Genomic DNA, 9785 nt, shown 5'->3' with positions numbered 1-9785 from the left:
TCTGGTCTGCAAACATTCTTTAGGAACCCGAACATCCGACGGGGCTTCTGATTGGCTATGGGAGGTTCCTGCAGCCAATCAGAAGCCGCGATTTGGTTTCCGAATGATTTGGAAGTCGAATGGACTCCCGGAACGGATTCTGTTCAACTTCTGAGGTACGACTGTACTGTCTTTGAATCTGGAGCCATGTATGGTATCCAATCTGGTGTTTTCCTGAGGGGAAGAGTTTCACCCGTTCTTTATGCATTAGAGACTTATTTTTAAATTGTTAAAAAAGGGAAAGTTCAGAATTTGGGGGCAGGGGCCTCACATGGCTAAGTCCTCTGGCAAGAGTGCAGTCAAATGCTTCCATCCGGCTGCTTTGTACAGAAAACGACGAGACCTTTGTGTTTAACCCATCCGTTTTATTGAGAAAAAAATAATATATGAAGAGAGGGTCTCTCGCTTTTCCGTGTCGGATGTGGCTTGTGTTTTGGTGACTCACAGAAGTGCTAGATTTTGGAATGTTTGGGAAGACATTGGTCTTGGCTCGGAAGGGCCAAGAAATTGGGGTGTTTCATGGTTTTGGGGGGACACCAGCTGTGGGGGATGCCAGCACCTGGCTGTGGCAGGCCTGGGCCAAGCCCCCAATGAGGTTCAAGAACTCGCCAAAGTCCAGCTGTCCATCATTGTTCATGTCCAGCTTCTTCATCATGCGATCGAGGACGCCCGGGTCTTTCTGATTCTGAAAGGCAGGGAGGAGTTTTAGACGAGGATTCACTCTGCGTAAGGCTATGCAACACACATACACATAGAATCATAGAATCATAGAGTTAGAATAGACCACAAGGGCCTTCGAGTCCAACCCCCTGCCAAGCAGGAAACACCATCAGAGCACTCCTGACATATGGTTGTCAAGCCTCTGCTTAAAGACCTCCAAAGAAGGAGACTCCACCACACTCCTTGGCAGCAAATTCCACTGTCAAACAGCTCTTACTGTCAGGAAGTTCTTCCTAATGTTTAGGTGGAATCTTCTTTCTTGTAGTTTGGATCCATTGCTCCATGTCCGCTTCTCTGGAGCAGCAGAAAACAACCTTTCTCCCTCCTCTATATGGCATCCTTTTATATATTTGAACATGGCTATCATATCACCCCTTAACCTCCTCTTCTCCAGGCTAAACATGCCCAGCTCCCTTAGCCGTTCCTCATAACACACACACACACGCACACACGCACGCACACACACACGCACACACCATATATTGAAAGCACCGCGGTGCCACGATAAACAATCATGGCTTCCCCCAAAGAATCCTGGGAGTTGTAGTTTGTTATGGGTGCTGAGAGTTGTCAGGAGACTCCAATTCCCCTCCCGGAGCTACAATTCCCAGAGTTCCCCCGTGAAGAGGGACTGATTGTTTAACCCAGTGGTGTCCAAACTTTTGATGGTGAATGGCCGTGAGAGCCAGCCAAAAGGCCAACCAAGGTTTAGAAGGCGATTGGGCCGCATCTGGCCCCCGGGCCTTAGGTTGCCTACCCATGGTCTATGCTTTCCAAGATTTCAGGTGGCAGCCTTCCAAGCCACGCCTGGACTGAACCTGGGACCTTCTGCCAGGACTCTTCTCACTGAACCTCCTTCCCCATGTTGTGAACAAAATCTGCCCTTCTTCACTTCTGCAGTGGTGTCCAAACTTTTTTTCAAAGAGGGCCGGATTTGATGAAGTGGAGGGCCGTGAGGGCCAGCCAAAGGGCCAACCAAAGTTGTTGACCTTTCTTTAAGATTGAGGGTTTTTTTTAGGGTTTTACTCCAGGAAATAAATTGCCACAAGGGCCAGATTATACTGACCGGTGGGCCAGATAAGGCCCCCGAAACGGACTTTGGACATGCCTGGTTTAACCACTCTGGGAATTTCATAGTCTGGGAGTAGAAATGCCCTCTGTGTTCTGTGCCTTTCTTGAGCGATACAGTCTGAGTTCCAGAGTGTTCCTGCATCCTCGGTCTAAGTTTAAATTTATATATTTAAAAACTGTTGCTATACCTGTATTGTCTCTGTTATACCTAATTGCAAATTCAAATGTATCCCTATCATGTTTTATGACTTCCTTGATATTGTATGTGGGCTAGAACTGGTCTGTGACCGAAATGATAAAATCCATTCATTCATCCTCGGTTATCTTTGGTGCGTGTTCCCTGATTTCTTAGATTGCTTCTTGACCTTCCCTCCCTCTCTGGCTCCTTGTCTCTGTTCTATTTCTACTTTCTTACTGTGGGAAAGTTGAAGAAACATCTGGAGGTCCATCGGTTTATAGTTTTGACACCTTCCCAGACCATGGATGCTGGTAGGCTGGAAGGAAGGGAGTCCAGCAGTAGGTGGCGCCAGAGTGCCAATGGCAGACACATTCTAGTTTTGTTCCCACCCTCCTCCCTGTTGAGTCCTAGAAGGGGTCAACGCCGAGACTGAGGAGGAGGAAACTGATAGACAGCCCCATCCTCTGGGCTGTTCAGAAGTCAGAAGGCAGGCAGAGGTTGGTGGGGCAATGCCCCATTCGCCCAAAGAGACCCACCTTCACTGCTCCAGAACCTTTGGAAACCATACCTTGCTGAAACTCGCCAGCTCGGTGTTCATGAAGGTCAGGAACTCCCTTTTGGACAGGGTACAGGCGTTGCCATCCCGGCCAGCGTAGCGCTGGAAGACGGCGAGGAGCGATTCGATGCAGCGCTCTGTTTCCGTGGGACCGACGGGGTACTTGGACGACTGGAGGAACGAGAGAGTGATTTGGTTTTTTGTTTTTTTAAGAGAAGAATAATACTTTATTTAGAATTCCACAACAACAAAGGGGGGGGGGGGGAGAAACACAGTAATTGTGACATCAGTTCATTACAATTCACCGATTTTAATAATATATACTGTAAATAGTAATAGAAAAATTGCACAACGTCACTTTTGACTTACTGAAGTTTTCGTATTACACTTTTTATCTCTTTATCTCCTTCTTAACAATCAAAAAGAGAAAGACCCAAGAAAGGAGGCACAATAAAAGAAAAGAGGAAAGGAAGAAGAAAAAGGGGAGGGAAAGGAAAAAAGAAAGAAGGGAAAACAAAAAAACCCCACAAAACAAAACAAAACAATAATATAATAATAATAATAATTTATTATTTATTCCCTGCCCATCTGGCTGGGTCCCCCCAGCCACTCTGGGCGGCTTCCAAGCAAACACTAAAATACAATAACCTATTAAACATTAAAAGCTTCCCTAAACAGGGCTGCCTTCAGATGTCTTCTGAAAGTTTGGTAGTTAACAGTCTTTCTTCCACGGTTGCCGTTATCCCAGTGGCTGCAATTACTTAATGCTCCATCCAGAGCAACCCGTAACCTTTTTGCAAGTACAGTAAGCTTTTAATTGGGGTTTCCCCCTGCAATTTGGTTGTCTGGTGACTGTTGAAACTGGTAGGGTGGAAGGCAGGGAGCCTGGCAGTAGGGGGCGCCAGAGAGCCAATGGCAGGCGGTGACCGCTAATTTTAGTTTTGTCCTCTTGCTTCTCCTTTCTGATGAGTTTGACGAGAGCAACATCAAGGATAAGGAGGAGGAAACAGACAGGCAGGGCCGCTCCCTGAGCTGGTTGTGCGTAAGAAGGCAGGCAGATGGGGCTGCTGTGGGGCAGTTCCCTATTTGACCTAATGGGAGCATCCTCTACCGTCAGAGCTCCTGTAGACTGGTGGCTAGTTTTTCTCTCTCTGTGTGTATTCTGCCACTGATGCAACAATAGAGTTTATTATGCTTTATTAGATATTCTTCAATATAATAATAATAATAATGATAATAATAATAGTAATAATGATAATTATTTATTATTGTCAGGGGCTCAGGAGCAGAGGCACAGGAAAGGGAGGAAATAGAGAGCGAGGGGGAGGAATCCGAAGGAAATGTTAGCGATGACAGCGGCCCGAGGTCTCTGAGTCTTTCCAGCGAATCGGAAGATTCACAGAAAGGGGCTCCCCTGGTCAGAGCAAGGGGGGTGCCTAGGGGGACACCCCAGGAAGAAGGGGCCAGAGGGGACTCAGAGAGCAGCAGTTGGAAATCAGGACCAGCTTCCCCACCAGAGCGCAGTAGGGGGGAGGAGTCCCAGGTATCGGGATCAGGCGGCTCACCGCCAGCGGGAGGAGAGGAGTCAGGATTGGCCACGCCTCCATCGGAGAGCGAGGAAACGGTCAAGAGGAAGGTCAATTATTTATACCCAGCCACTCTGGGCGGCTCCCAATCGAGTGTTAAAAACAATACAGCATTAATATTAAAAACTTCCCTAAACAGGGCTGCCTTCAGATGTCTTTTAAATAGAGGATAGCTGCTTATTTCCTTCACATCTTAAGGGAGGGCGTTCCACAGGGCAAGCACCACCACCGAGAAGGCCCTCTGCCTGGTGCCCTGTAACTTGGCTTCTCACAGTGAGGGAACTGCCAGAAGGCCCTCAGAGCTGGACCTCAGTGTCTGGGCTGAACGATGGGGGTGGAGACGCTCCTTCAGGTATACTGGACCGAGGCCATTTAGGGCTTTCAAGGTCAGCACCAACACTTTGAATTGTGCTCGGAAACGTACTGGGAGCAAATGTGTGGTCTCGGCGGCCTCTCCCGGTCACCAGCCTAGCTGCCGCATTCTGGATTAGTTTCAGTTTCCGGGTCACCTTCAAAGGTAGCCCCATGTAGAGCGCATTGCAGTAGTCCAAGCGGGAGATAACCAGAGCATGCACCACTCTGGCCAGACAGTCTGCAGGCAGGCAGGGTCTCATCCTGCGTACCAAATGGAGCTGGTAGACAGTTGCCCTGGACACAGATTAGACCTGTGCCTCCATGGACAGCTGTGAGTCCAAAATGACTCCCAGGCTGCACACCTGGTCCTTCAGGGGCACAGTTGCCCAATTCAGGACCAGGGAGTCCCCCACACCTGCCTGCCCACTGTCCCCCCAAAACAGTACTTCTGTCTTGTCAGGATTCCACCTCAATCTGTTAGGTGCCATCCATCTTCCAACCACCTCCAGGCACTCACGCAGGACCTTCACCACCTTCACTGGTTCTGATTTAAAAGAGAGGTAGAGCTGGGTATTATCCGCATATTGATGGACACCCAGCCCAAACCCCCTGATGATCTCTCCCAGCAGAACACTGGAAGACCCTGGCTAGATCAGTCTAAAGGGGGGGGGGCATCTAATCCAGCTGAGCCCTCTTCGCACCTGATATTCCCAGCATCCGGGAAGCCTTCCTGCTATCAAATAGGACTTTTGGCAGAGCCGGGTTCAGATTTTCGTTTGGCTGTTGACCCTGAGGCCCATCTCCACCTCTCAGCCTAGCCTACCTCACCAGCTTGTTGTGAGGATGAAATGGGGAGGGGGAAGAATTGTGCATGTCCCCCCCCCTTGAGCTCCTGGGAGGAAAAAGGTGGAATAAATTTAGACCAAATCCAAATAAATATAAACTGTCCTCATTGCGCACTCTAGTGTCCTTGCAGCCTCTGAGTGCGAGAGAGAGAGAGAGAGAGAGAGAGAGAGGGGGGGGGGAGGAGAGCCCTGGGGCAGCGATGGGGTGGGGTGGAGTGGGGGGGGGTCATGGGTGATGAGTCATTTTTGGGTGCTGCTCCCGCGCTGACTCTGCCCTGCCAAGAAAGCCTGTGTGAAACGGCCTGTTTGCTCAGAGCAAAGGAATGAGCGGACCGGGTGGGCGGATGGGAAACTTGGGTGGGTCTGGATGAAATTTGCGGGTTGTGTTTTGGGGGGGGGGGGAGGGTTGGAGAGGAGGAGAAGGAGGCAGATGATCCCTTGGGCCTCCTTTCCAGCCTAGCCATTTTTTTTGCCCTTGTGTGACGAAAACCTGGAAGGCAGAACATCGGAACCGGCCTTCTACGGAGTCAGGATCTGCCTAGCTCAGTCTGCTTGGCACTGACTGGCAGCTGCTTAGATATGCCTCTTCTTCCCCCCAAATTAAAGTAAGATTCCAGTCCTCATGGTTCCAGGTAAAAGGGTTTTGAAGGAGGGGCATTAAAGATGCCCACGTTTTTATTTTTGCAGGGGATGTAAGAAGCTGCCTTCTGCTGAGCCAGGCCACTGGCCCATTTAGCTTGATACTGTCTACACGGGCTGGCAGCATCATTCCAGGGTTCCAGGCAGGGGAGATTCCCCGCCCTACTTGGGTCCTCTTGCATGCAAGAGAGAGGCTCTATTGGAGCTGTGGAATTTCTGCAGTTACTAATTTATGACTTGGGGTGTCGTGAGGAATTGAATAGGGACTCTTCAGTTGCGGTTCCTTCCCTTCGAACTCTAAAATTCTGCGATTCTTTAAACAGGGGCAATCGAATAGGGGAAAGGGCAGTTCCTCGTGGATTCAGAGCTCAAGGTTCCCCGCCAGGTGAGGAGCTCTCTCTAGCCTGTTGGGTTTCTGCCTGCTGGAAGTGCAGTTACGCTGCGAGGAAGTTGGCAACCCTTGGATGAGCCACACAGAGGGGAGGAACAATTGGCATCATTGTGGGGGGGGGGGGGGAGATCATGTCTGAAAGGGAAGTATGACGAATAAGCATTTCTTCCTCATTCTTCTAGCCGCTATTGTCTCCTAACCCCCATTCCCCGGAAATGCACGGAGCTAAAATAACACGGCCTTTTTCGGCTGAAAGAGGAAAGCTGCCAACTCTTCTCAGCGCTTCCGTAATCCAATATCCTGGTGGCTCAAGAGAACAGCAGGCTAAGATCACAAGAAGAGCCCTGAATTTGGATCAGGTCCCGAGGGGGCCCATTTGGTCCAGCACCCTGATTCTGGAAGTGGCCAGATACCCTATAGGAATCCAGATAGACTGCCTGTGGACCTGGAGGTTCCATAAGAACGTCAGAAAAGCCCAGCTGCCAGATCAGGTCCAAGGAGACCCACCTAGTCCAGCATCTTGTCCTTGCAGTGGCCAACCAGACACCCCAGCAGGAAGCCTGAATCACAGCAACCCTCCCTACTTGCGAGTCGCAGCAACTGGTATTGAGAGGCTTCCTGACTCTGAAGGTGGAGAGAACATGATTTCAGTTCGGTGCAAAATCGCCACCCCCTTAGGCCTAATAATAATAATAATTGTAAACATTTGAAAAGGTTTGTAGGCTTAAACTGAAATGTTTTGTAATGTGAAAATAAGGATTTACATATAAAGAGGTAATTATCATAAGAAAGAAGAAGCTTTAAGGTAAAAAAATGATTATAGAAATGCGAGAATTTAGCAAAAAATGTTTGGAAGTCAGAAAGAAGGGGGAAGGAAGTCAATGCTCAGTATGAGCAGTGGCGTAGCGTGGGGGGGTGCGGGGGGGGGGCCCGGCCGCACCGGGCGCAACATCTGGGGGAGCGCAAATTACTTGCCTTGCCCCGGGTGCTGACAACCCACGCTACGCCACTGAGTATGAGCAATGTTTTATGTTATAGATTTGTGTAATGAGATGTAATTAAATATGAAAACTCAATAAAAATTATATGAAATAATAATAATAATAATAATAATAATAATAATAATAATAATACATTTTTATTTATACCCCGCCCTCCCTGGCCAAAATCGGGCTCAGAGCAGCTAACATCAAGTGTGCAACACATTAACATTAAATTGGGCAATCAATTGAAATACACCCTAAAATCAGATCAGGATCAGAATAAAATCCAATCGGATGGCAACCTGCAGATTAGGGTTAGGAACATGCTCTTGTTCGGGGCCCAGAAGGAGTCCAGAATAGATCCATGGCATTACCGTGCCCAACGCAACAGCTCTTCTGCTTGCTCAACTCAATTGGGCAATTTTATTTATTTGACTTTTCTTTTCTGTGGGGAAACACTACAGCAACAGCAGACCACCGAAAGGAGGCTTGGCCTTCTCTGCACTTTCAGTAGCAACTTGTTCGAGGTAGAAAACTGAAATATGGCACCTTCCTGGCACATGTGCACCCAAAGCAAGAGACGGAGTGTGTTATTGTGGGAGATCCGCCTTGGGAGACGCTCAACAGGTGAAGCTTTTAACAGCAAGGCGAAACAGCACCGGGGCAGGATGTACCTGTTGAATACCTCTCCTTGCACAGATTAAATGGTGGGTTGTCATCTTCTCCTTCGTGGTAAAGGTGCCCATGCCACATGGCAGGCAGAAACCCAACAGGCCTTGCTATGCACGCATGCAAGAAAGGAAAGCTTCACCTGTTGAATGGCTGCCAGAGTGGGAATCCTGTTACATGCTGATGCCTCCCTGCCCTGGGATCTGTGACATTTTGCTGGCCTCAAAATGCTCATCGTCCTCTACAGCGCATGGGTGTGTGTGCATGTCTCAAGGTGGCAAATGCAGCCACGCCCTTACCTAGGTCTCCCTTGAGCACAACTGAAACTAGCCAGGAATGATTCCAGAGGTTTTATTATGATAATAATGCCAATTTTTGACCCTTGCTCTGAGTGGTTCTGGTGGGATCCAGCCAGGCCCCCTGTCTGTGGCCTGCAGCCCTTTGTGGGAAGACATGTATCTCAGACGTCGGGCGTGCCTGTCATGTTTCAAAGGGAGGCGCACCTCTCTCCAAACATCAGAGCATTTTCCCCCAGCTCACCAGAACTCTGTTCCGGCACCTCTCATTGCCATTATAAGAGAATGAGGGAGGTGTTCATGGTGAGATCTAGGCAGCTCATTTTTCCTAGAAAAACAGCACCAGCAAACACCATGGCCATGCGTGGCTCTCTGGCGCATAGCTATGCGCCACCACGTGCCACCACGCGCCACCATGCGCCTTCCCTCCCCAACTGAAATGTTTGCTGCAGGGAAAGTGCGGCGTCTTCCATGCGACAAACACGAACGGATGAGGAAAACTAGAATTGGGGCCCGCAGGGCTCAGCTATGCGCCATGCGTCTCTTCCAGGAGCCTCGATTGGAGAGGATGAGCTCCCTGCCAAAGCCCTTTCCACTCCCCGCTTTGCCTCCCCACCAAACGGAAACAAACTTTCTGGGCCTGCTGTCTCGTTAGAAAAACTGGACGAGAGTTCTCCCTTCCCCTGTTCCTGCGCATCACGGCACATAAATCCCTCTGCCCTCTTGCAAGGAGTGCCAAGCGCCGGGGCGTCAACTTACCATAGTGCTGGAGAAAGCGTGTCAGTCGATAGGACGCAGAGACTTGGCTGGCCGGCTGCTGAGTTGGAAAGCTAGCTCTGAGCAAGGGATTTGATGTGCAACGGGTGGCTCTGTGGCTCCTCCCCTCCCGGCCAACGCCCTGCCCCCCCCCCCCGTGTTAAAAAGACGGCCTCCCCCTTTCCCTCCTCGCTTGAGCAATTGCTTTGAAATGACAAAGCCAGACTTGCCTGTTTGGAGAGCATACAAGCCCCACCTTCCTTATTCGCTCAGGAATGTGAGATGGAGGGGGAGGCAGGAAAGTTTGTTTCTCTTGGCTTCCCTGTTATCTCTCCACACCCCCCCTTCCCTCTTTCTGCATATATAAATTTTCTGGTTGCGGCGCTGTGCAGGCAGGCAGGAATCCAACAGGCGAGGCTCCCCTTTTCTCAAGAGTCGGGGGAACTCTTGAGATGCAGCTTCTCAGCTAAAGCTTCCATTCAGCTTGATCAAAATATCTTCCAGGTGACAACCCTTTAGATATTCAAAGATATCTAGCAGCTGGATCAGACTAAAGGACCCCAATTCACAAATCTACAGGCTGAATAGGTGGCTGGCCAGCCCAGCAGTTTAGAGGCAATGTCAAAGTGACATTGAGACACCTTCCCAATCTCTCATCAGCCCTCAAATTCCATTTCTAGCTAAGGGCTGGAGAGGATCTAA

The 9785-nt window shown here is 49.6% G+C and overlaps 1 protein-coding gene across 1 annotated transcript; it reads right to left on the bottom strand.

Moving 5' to 3' along the window:
• Positions 1-383: 383 nt before the first annotated feature.
• S100A11 (S100 calcium binding protein A11) lies at positions 384-9244 on the bottom strand. Its single transcript, XM_028710226.2, has 3 exons — positions 9087-9244; positions 2577-2735; positions 384-724 (listed from the first exon to the last, which is right to left on the bottom strand). Exons 1-3 carry the CDS (start codon positions 9087-9089, stop codon positions 557-559), a joined length of 330 nt encoding a protein of 109 aa, XP_028566059.1. The 5' UTR covers positions 9090-9244; the 3' UTR covers positions 384-556.
• Positions 9245-9785: the final 541 nt, after the last annotated feature.

Source organism: Podarcis muralis, chromosome 16 (assembly GCF_964188315.1).
Source record: "Podarcis muralis chromosome 16, rPodMur119.hap1.1, whole genome shotgun sequence".
Lineage (NCBI taxonomy): Eukaryota > Metazoa > Chordata > Lepidosauria > Squamata > Lacertidae > Podarcis > Podarcis muralis.
This window is presented reverse-complemented; position numbering and strand designations above follow the sequence as displayed.

Bases quoted from the DNA above. Each gene is read 5' to 3' on its own strand.
- S100A11 (XM_028710226.2), bottom strand. The intron at 725-2,576 runs GTATGGTTTCCA...CCTGCCTTTCAG, and splicing joins AGCTGGCGAGTTTCAGCAAG to AATCAGAAAGACCCGGGCGT.